Here is a 23,717-nt window from a genome sequence, read left to right as displayed (position 1 = left end):
CGACTGTTTTCCTCCAGTCATCCATTCTTCTCTCCCCTTTTCCTTCTACTTTACCCTTTCTCTCTTTCCTCCCTACGGTCCCAAATTACGTTGTTCTATTTGTATTTATCATCAACCCATCGTAATTGTAAATTATAATTATTATAAACGTTTACACGAAATAATAATAAATTCTGATAAAATGTCTGAGAAAAAAAAAACCATAAAACCCACACGGTTGTATTTTGCTTTGCGACGATAATGCCATTGTTTCTCGGAGGAGGTGTTTGCGCACGGTGTGACGATGTTTTTACGATTCACAGCAGACTGAAGTCCTAGGACAGAAGAGACGAGATTACATATTTGCATAATGCGCAGACTTTATCGCGAATCGTAGCGGATTCCTGCAATGTGTCTTATCAACAAGATATCTCATTGGATTGGAATGACTACTACCTCTTCGAGTTCGAGAATTACGATTCGCGACGCTTTGTGTCGAATCAGCGTTTTACGCTTTTTATGAAGATAATTGAATTCGCGGAAAATCAAACGATCTTCCGAGTACACTTGGAACACGTAACATTCTGACGAAATTATTTATAACTATTCTCTCCTTGACTTTTATATATACATATACACTGAACGTCATATATGTATAATGTATAGATGTCTTAACACTTTAGATGAATTTTATAGAAGTATTTTCAAAAGGAATGCATTATGTTTATATATCCAGATAGTTTCGGTTTAATTTTATAGAAATTTATATATTGATTTCGATTTCTTTTAATATAAAATAATATCAGTCTGTCATTCTCTCTCTTTTCTTTTTCTTCTCTCTCTCTCTCTCTCTCTCTCTCTCTGTCTCTCTCTCTTTTCTCCATTTTATTTGGTATCGATTATATGATACCAAATAAAGTCTTCAATCTTTTATGACTTTATTACAGTTTATAACAGTTAACTTGATCTTTCACGATAGTTCAGGCGATGACAAAAATTGCAGACCCATCTCGATAAAGAATAGAAAGAAAGAGAAAGAGAGGAAATAAAGTCCAATGAGAAAATATTCGCGTAAGGACATTGTATTGTTTGGCATAATCGAAGTTTAGCAATATCGGGAGAAGTGAAAGTGCAAGCAGGAGCCACAGAGACTCTTTTATGTATTTAAAATGCAAAAGCATATTTATTTCGATCGCTATTAAGGGTATCATTGTACTAAATGTATATCCCTCGCTTTTCAATCCCCTATGCCTCCCCCCCCCTCCCCCTCTATCCCTACCCCCTCACTCTTCTACCGCCCATTTTTCTTGTCGATGGTATATCTACACATATATTTGTATACACAATTTATGCATTATGTATACATACATACATATATATATGCATACACTACGAGAGACACACGGTAAATTACGCGACGCGAGGTATATATATATGTATATGTACGCGTGCCTTTTCCGAGAAGAAAGGCCTACCTATACGATTAATCATGCTAAATTTTTTGCACAATTTATACGTGTAGCTGATATGAAATACGGTTTTTTGCTAACGAGAGTAGCCGAACTACTTAATGCGAGCGACGAGACGCGAGAAGTGTCACGCGTGTGCGGAAGCGAGGAAGATAAAGAAATTTATGAAAAAAAAAAAATTCTCCGAATCGAAAACGAGCGAACAAAAGCATTGTTCCCACCGATACTTGCGCGAATCGCAACCGCTCGTGTAGCCTCTTGTTGAGACCTAGATAGAGACGTATAGATCCAGCGAGTCTCAACCCGCGACAGCTCAGATAGTCGCTCAGTGGAATCGATCGAGAGACCGAAGGAGCGAATAAAATTCGATAGAGGAGGATTTTCGTTTGAGTGAGCGAAAATTGCCACGTTCAGGAACGAGGTTGAGAATCTTCGCGTTAGGTGTAGAATATACCATTTTCGTACGGTAGACGAGTTCCCGCGTAGAGACGACATTTCCTAAGGATAAGCGGCGGCAAAGGTCGAAGGAATCGCTACTTCGGAAATTCGGAATTATACGATTTTAATATTAGAAATTTTCCTGTTCTCCGTGATATGAATTATCTCTATTTTTATTAGAATTACTTCCGATTAAGAATTTTTTTATTTGACTTATAAAAAACTAGAATGTGTAGAGATAAAGAGAGAAAAGTATGATTGTGATAGAATTAATTTAATTTTTATTTAATAGAAATTTATACGTAATTAGTAAGCCACTTTTATTCAATATTTTTTTTTAATAATATTTATATTAAATTGTTTCCAAATCGGATGCATTTTGTTTACGTGCTGCATATGACACATTGCATCAATTCAGTTTCAATTGTCGTCATGCAAAAATGTTGATCCTTCTGTAACAATAAGCATTTTGATTGCTTGATTGCTCCGATTAATTGATCAATTGAGCGTAATCTTTTTCTCTCTCGATATTAAATCGCTGCACGTGGCCTTCGATTTTGTCGCCGCGAAACCTTTCGCTAGTATGAAAATTTTCCTCGGTTTTGCTCTTCTACAATTGTAGCCTATTTTTAGCTGTCGATCCGATCTTCGCCCTTCACCTGCTTTCCCAAGCCCTTCCTCAATCGATATAGATAAATGCCGTTTCAATCGAATATATTACACGTTAAATGGATTAACAAAGAAAAAAAGATGACGCTGATTTGGCGGGGTGGTATTTGTAAATAAAGCTGTAAAAGCGATGAAACGGTGCAATCATTTCACCTGCATCGGTGTAGAATTAGAAGAAATAGAGTTTTTTAAAAATGAAATAGTCAAGCACACGCGCATGCTTTTATTTAACATATAAATTTCATCGAGAATTTATTTTATAGTTGAAAGCAAATATTTAAAAACATTTAATATATTTCTATTTATCGGATTGTTTATCGTTAATCTCGAAAGAATATTGGAACTGATTTTAACAAATTATTTTCCTTGACATTGAATGACTTCACATTCTTCTTTCATCGCGTTATATTGCACCATTACGGCTCACTTTGCGTCATAAAAAATAAGAACACTGACGTTTATTGCGTAAGAAAATATAATCCATTAAACAGAATTTTTTAATCTTAAAATTAGGAGAGAGAAACAAACATTTCTTCTGATTGTTTAATAAATTGTAAAATGAAGTATAATACATTCGCATAAATCTTTATGAATGACAAGGCAAAGATTTGCCTGTTAGACTTTGCTCAGAATCAGACAATCAATTTGTCAGATACTTAAATGTTTTTCATCGATGAGTGTGTTGCATTTTTCCTCTCACAGTTAGCCACAGTGCCAAATGGAAGCTCTACGAAACCTAATCTTTCCTTTGTCTTTTCTTTAAATTGCTTTATTATAGTTTCGGAGGGATAAACTTTCTCTTTCATTTATCTTTTATTTTTTGGACATGCTTGTCAAAAGTTTTCTAACTAAGAGAGAATGAGTCTTCAAGTGGGAAGAGTTGGAGAATTTTTTGAACAGTCCACCAGTTGAAAGGTATACGTGTCTCGAGGCACATAAACTGCGTCCTGCATTCCTTTTCGTGCGAAAGCATATCTTCGAAGAAGAACGTCGTCGGCGATCAGTCGAAGCATAGTCATCGCGGCAAAAAGTGCTACGTACGAGGCTTATAATCGAGCAATCGTGAAGTTGTTAAATCGCAGGAATTATTAGTTTTAATAATGATATAAAGGAGAGAAAATAATCATCTTTAAAAATTGTGAATAAATATCTTTGAATCATTCAAGTCAAGAACACGTCTTTGAATTCAAATTTTTCTCATCGGGTAAGTTTATTTTTTTTCTCAAACGAATAAAAGAGTGAAAGCAAAATACAAAATAAAACAAATCGATCAATTTTATTAAAAAAATGGATTTTTATATTCGTTGTTTTCTGTCTTGGTTTTTATTATATTCAGTATTAAAACCTTGCTGCCAAGGTATTGACAGCACATATCGAGTGCGCATTTTATCTTATTACGATATCAATTTATCGATTGCATGCATTTCAAACGCAATAGAAAATTCTCTTTATTAATCTCAGTTTACAATCGTTACGAATACTTAAGACATTGATTTTCAAATTAAAGCTGTCATCGTAAAAATACTATGGATTCTTCGATGGAGCGACAAGAATCTTCATCGTCCCCCGAGCAATTTTGTGATTTCCGATGGAAGATACCTATACAGGTAAGTCTGATATAAAATTCAGAAAAATCTCCCAATTTCACGAGCGAATAGAATTTTAATTCCATTCAAAATTTAACTCTAAGCAAGAGCTTCCGCAGGATTTTTTTCACGGAGGGGGAGAGGGTCATGCCATAAAATGTCACTCAGATTTATTGAAATATATGCTTTGATATTTATATATCTTTTAATTAATATATAATAAAATTATGATTGATTTTTTTTTATTTTCCAGGGGAGGCATGTGCCTCTCCTTGCCCTTCCCCCTCCCCCCTTGCGGACGCTTATGCTAACAAGAATCTTGTCCGGATGCTCTGATAATATTCTATTTTTTGAATCTTCCGCGCGATGCATCGATATTTCACTCGACTTGGAATCGTGCGATTAACCCCGAACGCGAATGATAATGGTGTGAGAAAGGGGGAGGGGGAGGGAGGAATAGTGAGTGGGTCTGCCCAAAGGTCACCTTCAGTCGGCCGAGCGTCGTGCTAGAAGTGGTCGACGTTGGTCAGAGGCTCAGAGTAACGTCGGCGTTGGTCGGCAACGGAAGGGCATCGACGTCGTCGCAACTGTCAGTCACGTTTTTTTTCTGGTGAGTGTCTCTCGTGAGCCGCCCGTGGTCGATCGTCCTCATCGATCAATCGTCGTTTTCGAGCGCGCGACGCCCATTGTCGTCGCCTGTCACCTGCACGCGACTGTCAATTGATCCGCGTTGAAGCGCGTCCCTTGGAAGAGCGTCGCTTCGAAATTCATTTCGCGTCACATTTGGCCGAGATTTTCGTCTGTCCAGGTGCGGATGACATTTACTTAACGATCTTTAGATGGGACGATAAAGTACGTTTAGGTTAACCTAAGAATATAGATTGCTCGCTGCGTTTCACGGAACGGTCACAGTCGTTCGATTGGGAGACTCCGAGCGATTCACGTGACATTCTGTAAATAGCATGTATATTTAATTCTAATAATAATAGTCGCATAAGCGACACGGGTTAAAATTATTATAATTCATATAACTTTCCTCTAACGATTGATTCCCTCATCCCGCTCAAGGTTTATGTGTCAACTCTCTTGTTAAGAGAGTTATATAAAGAAAATTAATCATCGTCAATTATTGTATTCTTCATATGCGGAGTATGTATGTATGTGTGTGTGTGTGTATATAATCGTCGTGACATAATTGCATCTCTTCGCGCGAGAAGATGCAACTGCAATATCGCATCTTTCGCGCGCACGCTGCGTGCTTTTTATCGCGCTTGCTTATCGCAGGTAAAAATTGATGAACGAGAGATCAGAGAAACATACGACGAGATATCATGTTCGATCACGCGACGTGATTTTTTTTCGCGGAAAGTTACGAGATTCGTTGCATATCGTCGAACGTCTTGTCACGAGACGTGCGAAAAAAATAGATTTTTACGATTCGAGAGCGAAACTAGCAATAACTTCGCAGCTGTACGTTATACAAAGTCAGGCTCCGAGTTGTTGACGCTTCTTCGCATTTTTTGAAACGCGGCCAGATTTCGTTCGCGCACATGTCACTTTAATTTTAAGACTCGCGAAGACTCGCGTGTCGCAACGGCCAGGACTAGAGAGATCATGTAACATGCTTCAATAATTTTTCCGCACCGTATATTATCTCGCCTGTCTTTGTTTTTCAAAGGAAAATATTCTTGGAGTTGGCATGAATTCGAATTGCGAATATCTTAAAGTTTGCGTCTCCAATTGAAATGTAAAATATTTTTTTTCTGTTGTATCATCATTTCACTATTGCAAGAGATTAGGAAATATATAGAGTGTAATAAATTTTTAAAGAAACATTTATTGGATGTTTCATTGAATGATTTATCTAAAAAAATAATTGAGGAGATATTTTGCAGTGTACTTCATTGTTTTTTTTATAATGAAATGAATTTGGAGTAGGAGCCATGATATATATACATATAGTCTGTTTTTATTGAAATAAGGTTAACATTTAGATTGATTGATGTAAAAATTATTCTAATAGCTGGCGAATTTGTCTGGTGAAGAAAAATGTCTGAGACTAACAGAGCTGTTGTTCAGTGTCAATGCGCAGATGAAAATTATTCGGAAAGCGCGAGAAATATTAGCGATGATACTTTGGCTGCACATAAAAATCCTGCAAAAGTACGAAGAAGAAAGAAAGTAAAGGCGCAGAAAAGTTTGATCGACTCTATCAAAAGTACATCTTCATTGAAATACGCTACATCCGAGGTTTCTTCTGCCATTGAAATAATGAAGAGAGCCGACGCTGATAGAAAGAGCAGGATTAGTGTGCAAAACTTAAAACTTTCTTTGATATTTCCTAAGGCAAGCTCATGCTTGTTAATTTGATGTTATATACAATTTTTTTCCTTTCTTCCTTTTTTTCAATTAAATATTTATGTAAAATAAATTTATTGAAAAATTTAATTCTGAATAGATGTTCTGGAAGACTTTTGAATCATTTGAACTTTTACCAATTGGCTCTTCATTTGAGGTGAAATTTGACACGATTGAGGAAGAATTTGCCAGAAGCCTGCGTTTTCAACAAATAAAACAAAAAGTTTCGCGAGATTCTTTATTTCTCTTTATAATTTATTAATTTTCTTGTACTTGTATCTCTATTCAATGTAAAAGAAATGCTAATCGAAGTGAAAAATTGTATTATAAAAATTTGTATTGTTATTGTGTCTCTGACAGAAAACGAGAATTTAATTTCTCAAAAATATTGATATTAATTTCATGCAATTTTTTTCTTTTTACAGACTTTTAAAGAATACTGCGATACAATCATGGCTGAAGAGATGCCAGTTCAAAAGTTTATAAAACCTGGGAGTCATAAGGGTAAAAGCATCGCCGTGTTCACCAGCGGTGGCGATTCTCAAGGTATTTTCAGATAATCGATTAAATTATATTTTGAAATATATAAACGTAACTATTCTAATTACATAAATTTTATTGTTTATAGGAATGAATGCTGCTGTACGAGCGGCTGTAAGGATGGGTATTTATCTTGGATGCAGGGTGTACTTTATCAGAGAAGGCTATCAAGGTATGGTAGACGGCGGAAAGAACATCGAAGAAGCCACTTGGTCGGCCGTGTCTTGCATCATCCACAAGGTAAATATTACAGAATGTTGCATCATATCACTCATTCAAGCGCGATATTACGTATTACATCTTTTCTTCAGGGCGGCACAGTAATAGGCTCTGCTCGAAGTGACGAATTTAGAGAGCGTTCTGGTCGTCGAAAAGCCGCCAAGAACTTGGTGAACCTGAATATAACCAATCTAGTAGTGATCGGTGGAGACGGTTCTCTCACAGGTGCCAATCTCTTCAAGGATGAATGGCCCGAACTTCTAAAGGAACTTGTCGCGTCTGGTAAATAGAATTGTTTATAATATAATATATCACGCATGTATTCAATGCTAATGTTATTTTTCATGTTATTTTATAGGAGATATAACTGTCGAACAGAGCGAGAAGAACAAGCAGTTACACATTGTCGGAATGGTAGGTTCCATCGATAATGATTTCTGCGGTACGGATATGACGATTGGTACTGATTCAGCGTTGCATCGTATCATTGAAAGCATAGACGCTATAGCTAGTACAGCTTACTCTCATCAGAGAACGTTTATAATGGAAGTTATGGGTCGTCATTGTGGGTAAGTGTATTTTGATTTTGTTATTGGGAAAATTTTATTAACGTTAAATAATTTTATATATTATTGAGTAGATATTTTAATTTTCGAAAATGTAAAAAAAGGATTCGCGATATATTTCATATTTTAATGACAGGTTACAGTACATAAAATTAATATTTGTATATTGTTATCGCGTTAAAACCGATGTAATAAGATATAATTAAATGGGCTACTTTCGGCTAGGTATCTGGCTATTGTGGCTGCTCTATCTTCGGAGGCTGACTATGTTTTCTTCCCAGAATGTCCGCCTCCCATTGATTGGCCTGAAAAATTATGTAGAAAATTGGAGCAGGCACGTTTAATAGACTTTTCGAAATTTTATAGACTTTTTAGATTGTATTACTAATTTTTACTAACTCGATCAAACATAGAGTGATTTTTTTGTACATATATATATATATATATATATATATATATATATATATATATATGTCAGTTTTTGGACTGCTAAGTGTTCTGAATTAATCTCGATCGTATACAACAGTCTAAATATTCCTCTTCTGAATAATGACGTGAAGAGAAATGCGAACGAGAGATTTACTCACATTTTATTGTCGCGCATTAATTAATATAGAACTAAATATATATTACTATAGAGAGTTCTACATCTTCGATTGATACTGAAGATAATTAGATGACACAGAGTCTTTCAGGTACCTGTCAATAGTGTCAAGTATATGCACAGAAGCCACCTATTCCTTTGTTCCCGAATCTCCGACAAGTGGTGACTGGATCGAGGAACTTTGTGAAGCTGTGCGAAAGGCACGTTTCTCAACCAGTCGTTACTTCAATATATATTATTCAATTTATATTCGAAATTACACAAATATGTGAAAAGGTCCATCACATTTCTTTTTGAACTTGAAATGCAATATTATTTCTTTGAGATATTCAATTACAACCACATTTTTGTACATGTAAAATTTTCTCCTTAACATTTTTATTATTAAAACACTTAAATTGTTTAAAAATTTATTGCAAATATATTGATTACTATATGTACACCTCAGGCGCGAGCATAGTTTTAAAAATTTTTACGTAATCAATTGATTAATGACGAGTATAGCATTATTTTATAGCAACATTTTTAAATATTGTATTGAGATAGAATTTTAGTTGGGTTTACAATATACCATTACAGTTATCTGGCTCTGGTGACAGCTATATGTTGCGAAGCTGATTATGTTTTCATCCCAGAATGGCCACCTGAGCAGGGGTGGCCCAACAAGCTGTGCAAAAAATTATTGCAGGTTCGGCAATTTTTTTTTTAATTTTTTAAGACAAATATATTTATTTATATCTTCCGATTCTCAATCAACCTGCAAAATTAACAGCACACTTGCTTCTTACAATTTATGCTTTAATTTTTTTAAACATTGCAAGCTCTGTTACAAATACATAGCTTTTATTTGATTCAATCATTTTTAGTTATAAATAATTTTTAATATGCTTTGTTTGGGATATTTTGCTGCACTTAATATAGGAGAAATAATTATTCCATAAAGTCAATTAAATGCATGCTATATTAAACTTATAACATCTTTTTAATGCCGTGTGTATATATAACATGTATTATGAAATATGTTTAAGAAAGAAGTATGCGAAATGATGTATAAATCAAATAATTAAGGCAAGAATTTAGAGTTATATGATATTTGTATTATTATTACTATTGTTAATATATCATCATCAATATTGCATCTACATTATGCTAGTCTTTAATTAGCTTTTCAATCTTCCTTTTTTTAAAACTTATGCTTTTATATATATTGAAATAAAATCTTAATTCTGTGAGAAAAATTTTCATATACAATTTTTTTTCAGGAAAGACTCACTGGTCAACGACTTAATATTATTATTGTGGCTGAAGGTGCTGTTGACAGAAACGGTGAGCCAATTACAGCTGAAAAAATTCATAAAGTAGTCGTAGAAAAATTACAGCAGGATACAAGAATCACTGTTCTGGGCCATGTACAAAGAGGCGGCAATCCTTCAGCCTTTGATAGAGTTTTGGTAAGATTCTATGATATGGAATTTTTAAAATCACCTGAAATATTAGTGCAAGTGTTACATAATATTCATTTTTAAATAAGATACTCTTTCTAAAATAAATCTGTACGTTACAGGGCTGCCGGATGGGAGCTGAAGCTGTAATGGCTTTAATGGAGGCGGCACCCGAGACAGAAGCGTGGGTCGTAACGTTGGATGGTAACCAAGCAGTGAGATTACCACTCATGGAATGCGTTCGTCGTACGAAAGCTGTGGCGCAGGCTATGGCTAATAAAGATTGGGATCTTGCTGTGAAACTTCGAGGAAAGTGAGTATCTCAAAAAAACATTCGCGTGTATCAATGTGAGAAATGAAATTCGTTGATAAATGCGTGTAAATCTATTTATTTTTTTTTTTTGTATAGGGGTTTTGAACGTAACTTGGAAACTTACAAGATGCTGACTCGTTTGAAAGCTCCGGATTTAGATCATACTGCAAAGGTATGATCATCTTTTATTTTCTCTAATTCTAATCATATTCTCTAATTTTATATTTTAATAACCCAAAAACTATGTATTATGTAGAAAATATTAATGTAGTATTTTAATATCTTAAACATGAGAGAGGGTAGAGATATATATTGTGTTTAAGAAAATGTTGGATCTTTAACATATAAAATAATGAATAATAAATAGATTATTACATGTATTTGATACTGCTTCAGGAAATTAATGGCCGCACATTAACGAAGGTAAATCAGTTTAGAACCTATAAGAGTCGCAAATATATTATTTATAATGCCAATGTGAAAGCAATCTCCCTAACGCACCTTTTTCCATTCCTTTAGCAATACACTTTATGTGGACAAGTGAGTTAATACATAACTCTCCTTTATAATACAGAATGTATGTCTTGTATTAGAAATGTATCATTTATCGTCATCTCACGATCGCTCCCAAAGGCAGTGATAGCATTATATATGCTATTTAACATACAACAGCATCTATATTAAAAAGCAGTCGTTTAGTTTAGTTTTCCATGCACGCTGCATGACATATCGGGTATCGATTTTCATCTCGATGATAATTTGGTGGCGGTTTTTTTGTTACAGGATCGCTATACAGTAGGAGTCATGCACATAGGATCACCGTCCTGCGGTATGAACGCAGCGGTTCGCTCTTTCGTGAGGAATTGTATCTATCGAGGTGATAAGGTGCAGTATCGATGAATTTACAATTCTATCTACTTTTATCGTGCTCTTAATTCTATTTATATATCTTAATACGTTGGTTATAGGTATATGGTATCTGTGACGGAATCTTGGGTCTCCTGGCTGGTAGATTGAAATTGATGGAGTGGCCATCTGTCACCGGTTGGGTGGCGGAGGGTGGCGCGAAGTTGGGAACGAAGCGCACACCGCCCCAGGAAGATCAGTTACCCTTAATTGCTCAAAAATTGAAAGAGTTTGGAATACAGGCGCTACTCATCATAGGTGGATTCGAGGTGGAACGCAAATTGCTCCGAATGTTGTAGCGTTCAGCTAGATTCTAAATAAAGAAATCAACTTTGATGAGGCATATATTTTTATTTACAGGGTTATCAAACTGGTCTAACATTTTTCAAAGCGAGAGATAAATACGAGGAGTTCAGGATTCCTATTGCTATGATTCCTGCAACTATTAGCAACAATGTGCCAGGCACTGAATTTTCGTTGGGTTGTGATACAGCTTTGAATGAAATTACAGAAGTAAGTTCTGCGATAGGCTTATGAATTCGATACTTAAAGACTTAACTTCAATTATGTAATTAATATTGCTTTATCTGCTGACAGATCTGCGATCGTATTCGACAATCGGCACAAGGTACCAAACGTCGTGTATTTGTCATCGAGACGATGGGTGGTTTTTGCGGATATTTAGCGACCGTCGCTGGACTAGCCGGCGGTGCCGACGCGGCTTATATCTACGAAGAGAAGTTTAATATTAAAGATTTGAATCAAGATGTTATCGCAATGGCGGCGAAGATGTCGGAGGGTGTCGAGAGAGGCCTTATTATCAGGAATGAGAACGCCAATGAGAATTACAATACGGAATTTATTTATAGGCTTTTTAGCGAAGAAGGAAAAGGTTTATTCAGTTGTAGAAGCAACATACTCGGTATGTGCTTTCTTTTTCAATCGATTTTCTAGTTAAAATGCATTTATAATATGAAATTAAATATTTTATTATTATTATTATATCTTTTTATATTTTTCTCAGGACACATGCAACAAGGTGGCTCGCCAACTCCCTTTGACCGTAACTTGGGAACAAAAATGGGTGCTAAGGCAGTTGAATGGTTTAGCGATCAGTTGAGAAAATGTACTAGCCCCGATGGCAAAACGGTTACTACAGCAGCTGATAGTGCGGTGATGCTTGGTATTATCAGACGTCAATATAGATTTACGCCGTTCACGGAGCTTATCGATGTTACGGATTTTGAGTATGTATTCGAGATACTATACTATTCCGAGCTTTTTAACGAGACGCTTTACTCTCTTGCATAATATAATAATAAAAATTTTCTAGACATCGTATTCCGACATATCAATGGTGGATGAAACTGCGTCCACTGCTGAAAGTATTGGCAAAGCACGAGTCGACTTACGAAGAGGAGGGTCTTTACATAACTGTTGAAGAGATGAACCAACAAAAGGATCCACCTCTTGTATGAATCGCGAAATCGATTACCTAAGGCGTCATCAGGTAATACAGCGGTCAAATGGATATTACTGATCGTGTGAAAAGTAGTAGATGTTTATGATTAAGAGTAATCACAGTATTGTATGATATTATGATAATTTTATCGCTGCTCGACGAGAAAAATGAGAATCTTATATATATTTACTGGATCATGTACATCTTGAAAATTTTGATTGTATACATTATTATGATTTTTTCATAGTAACGTTTATATGCTACGTTTGTCCTCGTAGCTATTTATTTAAGATTTGGACTCAAATTTTTTGAATATAAATAATTTGAATGTAGCTATAATAGATGTGATCGAGAATATAGGAACGTACTTTTCTTTTTTGTTTGGAAATCATGTTTGTGTCTTGAATGCTTTCCAACTCAGGTGAGAAATAGGTACAAAGGCAGTATCTGCGCAAAGTGCAAAGGTAAGGTATATTTTAAATTTGAAAACAAAATATAAGAGCGGTATCTGTTGGCAACGATACGGTATTGTTACAGTATCTTATAGTAATGTTAAAAAAATCACGTTGCGTATACATTGATGTATAGTGTGAAAGATAAATTAGAATCTATATATATATATATATATATATATATATATATATATATATATATATATATAAAATTTTGTAGTGTAGCAAGATATACAATGTTCAAGCGCTAAATAACGAACTAAAATAATATTATTTTTTATTTTTATTTACGAAAATTATGCAGGAATACATGGGGCTATAAATTGGAAACTAACGACGTACAAAATTTACATTTGATGTGCTACTCGAACCTAATACATACACAATTTTCGCACTTATATTTTAATTATCATGGATTCAGCAACTAAACGTTTATTAGCATCACCAGCGAATAATAACATTCTTTGTATATTTTTAATGTTTTGGACATTATATATATGACTATATATGTGAGTTACAAACTAACAACCGCAAATCTTTCGATATTTCGTTTTTGCTTGATTTTTTAAGTATAATTGCGCGATATGTGAAACGTTTAATAAAAATGATTGTAGCCTGGATCGAGAAGTAAATCAGATTTCAAAAATTTTTCAAAGAGTTTCACAGATCAAATATTCTGAATCGTATTTGTGGTCTACTAAGGTGTAGGATTAAAAAAGTAATGCAATATTTTGCACTCGGTGAAAGTGTTTATCCTTCGGTTTAGCGTTACTCGCGAAGCTATAAAAAGCTATTGGAGAATATACCTGTCTACCTCAAAACATAATTTTGCAACGATGAACGAACGACTCGCAGGAAAGAAATTGATCCGAGTCGCGCGTTATAGTGTTGCACGTAACGTTAAAGGGAAAAATTTGCTAAAATTTAAGATTTGTGTGACCACAAAGATATTTAGATTTAATTCTTTTTCTCTTACTCTCTCTCTCTCTCTCTCTCTCTCTCTCTCCCTCGTCCCCTCTCCCTCCTCTCTCTCTTTCTCTCTGTCTTTCTCTCTCTCTCTACTCGTATATTTATCTTTCGAGAGAATTGTGCAAGTATTTATCTCATAATTGTCCTTTTTTTTTTTACGTATAATGTAGCGTTTGTCAGATGTTCTCACCAGATTTTAGAGCCAAATAATTGCATTCTCTGGTGCAATCGCTGAAAATTATGTCTTGTGCAAACTCTTACTCTACATATTCGTGAATTTGCTTAAACGTCGAAATAAATTGCCGATTTGTGATTTTAACAAAAATACGTGAAAGAATATATGAAGAAACTTGTGCGTGATGTCTGCGTACGTTATAATCTTCTCAATGTACGGTACACGTGGATATTCGCGTCAGAATAGCGGAGTACGTAACACAATTTTCATTACAAATGTTGCTGCTTAACACTTGCAATGCGACGATATACATTTAAGATTTGGCTTCAGTAGATTAGCGTATTTGATATGCATGTGCTGCATAAAATAAATAATAAAATTTTGAAAGTACAATGATGCGCGCATGATATGCGTTTTATGATTTATTCGAACTAGAATACTTAATGTAGATTATATGTAAAAAAAGTTATTCGACAGATCGTGCTTATTCAGAATCGTTACAAACTATAGGTATATGATCTACTAATAGTATACGATAGATGAAAATAGTTCTTGTTGAAAAGCAACTTAAATAATATCACTAATACGGCACTTGTTTAAACGCACGTAGGAATCTCAGTTTTTTAATATCCTAGCAAAAGAGGCTAAACTATCAAACGAGACTAAAGTGCGACAAGATAGGGGAGATACGCGAAAGTCTCGTCAATTATCTGTGCATAAAATCGTATTTTTATTATTACCTGCATCGATACAGTTTATGGTATATTTTCTATAGTTCGTGATAAATACTTTTATTTTAGAACAATTATTTGACAATCAAATATATATTTAACAGTTCTTAAACATCTTTTATTTTAATAAGTAATAATGGATCAAGATATCTGATTAAAATTTAAAATTAAATTACAATTCATTGATACACAAATTATATATCAAACTTCTGCTAGTACAAATAAAAATCATGTTGATAGTTAATCATTTTATATATCATTTTACATATGGAATATTTAATTCGCACTCATGTGTCGGTTAAGATATATGTACATATAATTATCGAGTACTCTATATCGCAATCTATAGTTGATGTAAGCAGAAATGTACAAATATAGTGTATTTACTTAATGTCAAGTTAGTTATCTGTAGTTCATGTAGCGCAATAAGGATATGTAAGAGAATGAGAGAGATTTATTATTTTTAAGATCTCAGAGATTATATTTTCGACTCATTGTTGATCAATGAATTTACATTCTCTGTCCACAGCATATATATATATATATAATATATATACATATATATATATATATATATATTTATTTTTCTCTCCTTTTTTTTCTCTCTCCGAGATATTGAATCATCGCGACGTTATCACACTGCATTCTGCGCGACGCGATACATTAAAGAAATATCTGTATTTGCCACGATTTGAAATTTTGCGCGGATTGATCATTGCGATAAATGTTGTAAATTAAAAAAAAAACGACTATGTATTACCGCGCACGATGTTGTATTCATGTCGTGAAATAAATTATATCTTCTAAATATGTTACTTTATTCCATTTTATCTAATATATATGTTTTTTTTTCTATAATATTTTTAATAATATTTATTTTCTATAATATTTATATATTTTATTATTATAATAATCTATTCCTATATTTTGCTTTTATTATTTTATTCGTATATTAAGAATTGAAAAAATGAATATCTTTCTGTTATTATTAACTAATATATAATAATATACTTATTGTTTTTTATTTTGACCAATATATTTCCTAAGAGCTTAGGATACTGATTTTTCAAATTACACGAGTATCCGTAAAGCTCTATAAAAGTCTATCTTTCTCCTTCATCGATAATATAAGCGATTGTATAATTCTTAATATGTTTTGTATTATCGTGCAGAATTTTTTAAAGTTCGCTTTCAAAAAATATATTTTACAATATATTCCAAAATATAAATTGAATAAAAAGAATACGCGTCTTGTAAGCGTCTATTATTAAGGGAATAAATTTTGCAAAAAGATATGCTAATACTAGTAATAATACGGATCAGGGGTATTAATTAATTTGTGTTTTAAATATCCATGAAAGTTAGAATATGAATTAATAAGAGAATATATATTTCGTGAAGAAGTATGCGTTAGAATATTAAAAAGGTGCGAGCTTGTTCCTACTTCCTGATTGGACGGTTTTATAACCATCATGTCGCGCCCGCAATGTCCCACGTGTAGAACTGTCAATTAAATGGGTTAGGTTAGGTCATGCACTGGCGTGCGGGCTTGCGGACCTAAGATGGCGGCATAGGATACAGTCCGCGCTAAATGCAGCCTAATCAGTATACATTATACATATGAAATGAAAGATGTATATTTAGATTGGAGCGAGAAAGAGGCAAGATGCAAAGCATAGAAAGTGATGCGGTTAGAACGTTAGAACGAACAAAACACGTTGAACAAGACACATTTTTTCTTTTTTTCCACAGACTCGCAACCGAGGATATTTTTGTCATACGGTAAGCTGAAATTTAATTTTTTATATCATATTAAATCTTTTGCCCATAGTAACATAATTAAACTGGACTAGTCATGATGTTTGTATCACGTTGATAAAATACGAAATGATGTAATTTTCTTTTCTTTTTTTACTTATTTCGTTCACTTGATGCATATAGCTAAAATGCATAGTTGAAATCGATGTAGCGAATATTACGTAAGATTATTGCATGCTGATAAAGTGCCAATTCGACACGACAAGAATTGTCGTATCTTTGATATAATTGCAAATTCATTTATTTGAAATAAATGTAGGTAGACATTGAATTAATTATATCATTCATGAATGAATGATAATTAGCGCGTTTTTTTAATGCGAAGATTTGTAAAATCAGATATATTGTTTTTATAATCTAACCTTCATATTTTATATACGTCAGATTTTTTAGAAAAATTGACTGACATAACTTATTGACTTTTTGATTAGTATGATATAATTTTTATTTATATTAAATTGTCGTAAATGAAAATTTTAATTTTAATTAATTTAGACTATTGTTAAATCAACATAAATCTACTATACACAAAGATATATAAATATAGATTTTTTTATTAGACTAATGCGACTGATAGAGATTTATTAGTACTTATTTACTCTGCTAATTTATTATAAATAATACTACTATACTGATATAAAAAAATATTAATATTGACTCATTTATTTAATATATTTTTATTTATTTTTATTCAGGTTGATTAGGAATCTTGATTGAATATATATACAATCACATATAAAAAATATGGATTCAATGGAGCATAAAATACCCAAAGTAGAATGTCAAACATCCATTGTGGGGAACAATGAACCTTTATTTAAGTTAGACGAGCCAGTTACCACAGCTCTAAATATAAGTTCAACGACAACAAATAACTTTAATGATGAAGATAGTTTATCTTTTGTAGTACTAGGTAAAGATTCAATAGATGCAACTCAGGCTTCTGTATTAGCGTCATATGTTGACATTCAGCAGAAAAGCATGTCAATTGTATGTATATTACAATATTATTTAATTAAATTTTATTTTATTTTATTTTACTTAAATTAATTTTTTATAGAAAACAAAAATATATATTTTCTTGTAGGATTATACATCGATGATTTTGCCACTGAGCACAGATGAGATGCAAAAGAAGTTGACTGATGTGTTGCAAGAAAATGTGAAATTAAAAGAAACTTTGAAACAAAACACTTTATCTATGAAAGAACAATTTAATACTTTGGCAATGTGGCAAGAAGAAGTGATGAAGGTTCATGAAACTCATAAAAAGAAGTTTGCAGAGACTAGAGAGCTCGTCACTCACCTTAAGAAGGAAAACGCTGAACTGAAAACTGAACTGTCACAATTGCAACATACTGAAAGCATAGGATTTGAGGTATATAAATAAAAATGTGTTACACACACACACACACACACACACACACACACACACATATATATATATATATATATATATATATATATATATATATATATTTATATACACACAAAATATTTTAACTTTATGAAGTTTTTTCAGACAATTGGTACAATTCTCAATGATACCACTGATGTTTATAGTGCTCAAACAGAACTTCAACAAATTGTACCAAAACTCAAGACTGCGATATCAAAAATGGATCTTGAAGAATGCAAACATTACATAACATGTATAATATCTGAAAAATTTGCTGAGAAAGCGCTACAAGATAAACTAGAAGAATTAAAAATGGAAAAAGAATTAGAATCGGCAATGAAATCATTAAGTTATGTTGACAGCCAAAACTCTGCAAAAATTATAGAAAATCAAAAAATTTTGGAAGAAAAAAATGAAGAAATCAAACATTTGAAAGAATCTATTGCTTTGCTTGAAGAAAAATTGCAATGTGTACGTAATCTATGAAAAGTTACATTTACTAAAAATATTTTAGGTAACTAAATTCATATATAGAATAAAGTTATAAATAATTTTGCTTTTATATTTTATAGGCTCTCACTCCCATTCAATTACCTGAAATATCGAAATCATCAACCAGTCTAAGTCATCAGAAATTCGTGCAAAATATAAAGCAATATAATGATTTATTACAAGAGTTAACTGAATGTTACGTACAACAAATAGAACGCTTTGCTACCATAGAAAAAAGTTTAAAAGAGATTACAGACATACTTATGATACTTGATGATGACAACTCGAAAATGCAGTTTTATCAATATAGAGAAAAATTATGTTATTGCTGCAAACAGTTAGCCGATGAGCAGGTGAAAATTATCTCTGACAGGCAGACTCTGATTAAATCACAAAAACAGTTTCAGAATATATTCTCAGATTACAATTCCATATTATACGAACTAGAAATGACGATTTATGAAAATGCGAAATTGAATGTTTTAAAGGATAATAGCACTCGTGAGAACATGCAGAAATTGGAAGAATTAGAACAAATTAAGCGCGATAAGCAATTATTTGAAGAGGAAAAAAGAATTTTGAAACAAGAGAAGGATAATCTGGAAGAAGAAAAAAAATCACTTGAAAGTCAGAAAAAGAGTTTAGATGTGGAACGCGTATCGTTGTGCGATGAAAAACAACTTGTAATGCAAGAGAAAATCAGTCTAAATGAAGAGAAAATGTCACTCGATCATCAAAGTCAATTATATGAAAATTGCGAAAAAGCTCTGCAAAAAGAAAAAAAACTGTTGCAAGTTTATTGTGAGGAGTTGCTAGACAAGGCGAATATCCTGGAACAGAAAGCTGAGAAGAAAAATATTGAATTTAAAGAAATAATGGAACAACTTGCACAAAGCGTTAGTAAATCTTTTTATTTTGAACTGATTTGTATAAAGAATAATGTAACTAAAATAAAATGTAAATCTATGATGAAAAAAGATATAAATGTATATAATTTTATTGTTCTGATACTATTGTCTTCTTTTCTAGATGGAAGAAATTAATCTATTAAGATCACAATTAACAATCTACGAAGAAGACTTCCAATGTGAGAAAAGACTTAAAGAATCCTTGCTAGAAGAGAAAAGTAAATTGGAGATGGAATTGCAGAAACAAGCAGAATATAACAAAAAATTACAAACATCTGCGGTCCAGCAGACCACCAGCTCTAATGATGCAAATGGATCTGAATATCGAGTAAGTAGTGAATAATTTGTATAATATCCTTATCTAACAATAGAAATTGACTTTGTGTTCTATTCTTTATTATCATTAGGGCAGTGACAAATGCAGTGGACACACAAGAGATAGCAATGCCATTGCACGAGCAAAACAGCCAAATTATCGGCGGAATTATCGAATTCCTCGCTTATTTCCGCTGAAGCAATTTAAATAATATATTTATATTACAGATTTTTTAATTTCTTTTCTCAAATTTGCTTTTCTCATTTTATTTATATAGTAGACATTTAGATTAGTTTTACTTCTCTCTTCAATATTGTAGTATTTTGTTATAATTCTATAATTACCATTCAAATATATGCAGCGGTCATGTCGTGCAATTGGCATTGCTAGCTTTTTAATGTTAAATTCTTCTTTTCCTGTTTCTTCTTTTTTTAAGGTATTTATGTTCTGGCTATCTCATTAGTAATACTATGCTCTGGGATAATATTTAGAAAACTTTCACCATACTTATTTGTCAAAATATTTAGGGGATCATTTTACATGTGATTTAATAGGTTTATAAATATTAATATTCAGTAATGCTTAGAAATTTAGCTTGCTTCAGTTTATTATGTAAGTAGTACTCGAGTCCATTTGTAGTTTAAAAAATGATTCCTTGCTGTTTTAAAGAATAACTATTATGTTGAGCCATAAACAAACACAGATAGTAATAATCCAGGGTTAATAATCCAGCATTAGTGATTTTTCCAAGTCTAACTCAAGCCCAATGTGCCTTGTAGTTGTTAATAAATTAAATATAATATATAATACACTGTTAAGGATTGGAAAAATATTCCAATAGATATTAATTTTTTTATTTCATTACATTATATTTAATTATATTATTATTTTATTAATGTTTGGTCATATATTGTACACTTTATTTATTGCTCTTAAAATGCATCAAGCATACATTCTATATCTATATAAACAGAAAATCTATCGAAATGGTCACACATTTGTCACAACTCTACATTTTTCTTTTTTTTTTTTATGGATCGATTCAATTTGCTCCTTACGCGATGTAATGTTGCACAATACTATGTCGAACATAACACTAGTTGTGTTATGATTGTAATAACTAAACAAACTAGGGTAAAAACAATTGCGTTAGGATATGAAGTCTAATATATTTTAACTTAATTGCAGAACGGTGTTATAACAGCGTGTCCAAAATGCGCGAAGCCATATCAAGGCTTGTCAGCTTTGATGGAGCATATTGAAAGATGCTTAGATTAATGATAACTGAAAAACATAAATTTGCACTAATCCAATTCTGTCGAACAGCGTCGGTGTCAAACAAGGATACGCAAGATACTTTCTACTACAACTTTGGAAAACATAATGAACGAATTTCTTTCAACTATTATTTATGGCAATATGTGCCTGTGTTGCATTATATGTATACTATTTATGTATATACTTAAAAAGACCTTGTAATGTTGTATTGTAGGTGATTTTGAAGCGAAATTAAGTATATAGAATGAAAAAGTGTGTAGCTCTAATATTAATTAGAGCAACGCGTAGTACGGATTTTTAAATTATGCGTTTTTGATGAAGATTACATAACATACACAACGTAGACTTAATACGTTTTTTAATATATTTTAATAATATGTATTAATTTTTGTAGTTTGTAGGAAGAAGAAGGTTTTAAAACCATATAACTTGTTATATTTTTTTGATCTTTTTTTTTATTTCATTTATATTACTATAATCATTTTAGTTTATTTTAATATTTAATACAATACGTTTGAAGACTACAGTGAAGTAAGATTTGCAAGTTTTTTTGATATAAAAAACAGTTATTACATTGAAAAAATAATTTTCAAATTTTTTATATTAAGACACGGTGCATATATGTGTGAATGCTACATTACATTATCAATAATTGTAATACATCACATTGTTTGCCCAACAACCACTAGTTACCTCATGTAATAGTATAAATATACTAAATAATAAATATAGTTTTGGAAGAAACAAGAGGTGCCCAATGGAAATAAACCATTCTTATTAGCGAACAAAATATATGTAAAATAAATTGAATTATATCGCGTAACTCTATGCTAGATATAAATAGGCCAGATTGATCGGACGCCTAATAACGGAAATATCTATAAGAATACATCTATATACACTTGTTACAAGCGCCTATTTATGTAAAAGAAAACATCCCTATTTTATTTGTTTTTACTCGCGTTAGGAGAACGTGATAACAAAGACAAAACATGCGTCTTTCTCAACTATTATTGTACGTCTGCACAAAGTGAGGGGGAAAAAAATGATGCCTGACCTTGACTAGAGAAACCGCGGTCAACGATTCTTCCCCGTACGAAGAAAGACATATGCTTTGTGCTACATCACCAGTGTGCCATTCCTCCGCCTTTTTGCAAATCAGCTGAAATGAAGGTGCACGCACGACGTCGATGACGACAAGCTTGCTCAAGGTGGCCTGGTCCGTTCATCTTTAAAAATTACAGCTTTACGATCGACGAGTGAGCGTTCGTTTGATGCCTTCATGGCGGGGATGCCCCATGATTTCTGCAGGTATGCGAAACACGAAAATCCAGATCAAGCTAGCAATCATAAGGATGACTGCGCAAAAAATGAATAAATTAGAGAGAAAGATCAATCGTGAAAAATAAATTTTTATTAATTGCTTTTGCATTTAATTAGAAAAAGAAGAAATAGGAGGATGAAAAATCCAGAGTTTTATTTATACTTTCAAAATTTTAATAATCTAGAGTTTTGCGTAAGCTAGTATTGATCCATTTTATTTCGATAAATTGAGAGCAAAAGAAAATATGATCCTAAAGCAGATGCCAATTACAGAATTAATTAATGGTCAGTCCGGGGAATCACTTCGATTTAATAGACCGATGCGTTAATGGATGTTAATGATCAGAAGCTCTTGTCTCACAACATCTTCTAATTTACATTCCTTCGATGATGGAAAAGTGCAACGCGCAAATGTTCGTTAATTAAAGTGACGAACGGAAATGCAGATGATGGCAATATCATTTAATAATGTAACATGCAAAAGAATATAATATCTCGAAGTTGTAAAATTTTCCTTATGGTTGATCAAGATTTCATTGAAAAATTCTTGAACTTATATCTTTCTATATTCATTTAGGAGAAAAACAAAAAATGTATTGACAACAATTTATGAGATATAGAATCTTTAAACTTTTTGAAAAATCGAGGGAACAAAATAGAAAATAAAATTTCGCAATTTTATATATTTTCTTTTACAAGAAAATCCATTTTAGTTTCGATATTAAAATAATTGATAATATGAACAATTTTGGATTTTTCGAACAAAAATTCTTACTTTATTATTATCTCTTATAGTGAATTTTTTTGTTTTGTATCGCATTATGAAAAATTATGAAGCATTAATAATAAATCTATTTTATCATTATTCGTTTTGTCATACGGGAAAAAAATGTTCGAATACTTAATACGTGAATAATTTATCTTAATCTGTTAATGCGAATCTTTAATCGTTCTCAAGTACAAAACATACAGTGAAACAATTCATGCGATAAATCAAAAGGTATTCCCGAAATGTTTGTACATTATAAATATTTGCATATTGTGCACGATCTCTTGTGCGATAGGTCGCGATTTTCTCGTATAACTTTATGCCTTTTTGACAATTCTACATACCTGCAAATATTTACCAATTGCAAAATGCGATTGTCATTCATCAATCTCAATTTTACTTGAATTTTAAATTTAAACGTAAACATACCTAATTGGATACGTCACCGACTATAATGAAAAAAAATATATATAATATATAAAAAATATATATAATAAGAATGCACATTTTTATAGCTTTGTAAAAGTTGCATAATA

At 32.4% G+C, this 23,717-nt stretch overlaps 2 protein-coding genes across 10 annotated transcripts; both read left to right on the top strand.

The window, feature by feature from the left end:
- The first annotated feature begins 355 nt into the window (after nt 1-355).
- Nucleotides 356-15,688, top strand: LOC126854216 (ATP-dependent 6-phosphofructokinase). Of its 7 annotated transcripts, none has more exons than XM_050600716.1 (18): nt 356-3,759; nt 4,063-4,162; nt 6,925-7,045; nt 7,128-7,279; nt 7,351-7,540; nt 7,617-7,827; nt 9,008-9,116; nt 9,691-9,879; nt 9,993-10,183; nt 10,280-10,355; nt 10,580-10,606; nt 10,703-10,723; nt 10,967-11,068; nt 11,152-11,358; nt 11,450-11,602; nt 11,687-12,011; nt 12,114-12,336; nt 12,423-15,688. In XM_050600716.1, the coding sequence occupies exons 2-18, from the start codon at nt 4,082-4,084 to the stop codon at nt 12,565-12,567; spliced, it is 2,523 nt and encodes an 840-aa protein (XP_050456673.1). In that variant the 5' UTR covers nt 356-3,759; nt 4,063-4,081; the 3' UTR covers nt 12,568-15,688. The 7 variants fall into 7 exon arrangements, with proteins under 7 accessions (XP_050456673.1, XP_050456672.1, XP_050456674.1 ...); XM_050600715.1 differs by lacking the exon at nt 9,008-9,116 and adding an exon at nt 8,050-8,158; XM_050600717.1 differs by lacking the exon at nt 10,703-10,723.
- A 742-nt stretch (nt 15,689-16,430) lies between these two features.
- LOC126854225 (putative autophagy-related protein 11) lies at nt 16,431-21,836 on the top strand. Of its 3 annotated transcripts, none has more exons than XM_050600747.1 (7): nt 16,431-16,660; nt 17,392-17,686; nt 17,784-18,074; nt 18,219-18,566; nt 18,668-19,483; nt 19,617-19,823; nt 21,000-21,836. In XM_050600747.1, the coding sequence occupies exons 2-7, from the start codon at nt 17,441-17,443 to the stop codon at nt 21,087-21,089; spliced, it is 1,998 nt and encodes a 665-aa protein (XP_050456704.1). In that variant the 5' UTR covers nt 16,431-16,660; nt 17,392-17,440; the 3' UTR covers nt 21,090-21,836. The 3 variants fall into 3 exon arrangements, with proteins under 3 accessions (XP_050456704.1, XP_050456702.1, XP_050456703.1); XM_050600745.1 differs by having other exon boundaries at nt 18,210-18,566; XM_050600746.1 differs by lacking the exon at nt 16,431-16,660 and adding an exon at nt 16,838-16,951 and having other exon boundaries at nt 18,210-18,566.
- The last annotated feature ends 1,881 nt before the right edge of the window (nt 21,837-23,717 follow it).

The sequence above is a fragment of the Cataglyphis hispanica genome, chromosome 13 (genome assembly GCF_021464435.1).
Source record: "Cataglyphis hispanica isolate Lineage 1 chromosome 13, ULB_Chis1_1.0, whole genome shotgun sequence".
NCBI lineage: Eukaryota > Metazoa > Arthropoda > Insecta > Hymenoptera > Formicidae > Cataglyphis > Cataglyphis hispanica.
Note: the sequence above shows the minus strand (reverse complement) of the source record. Positions and strands in the feature narration are given on the sequence as shown.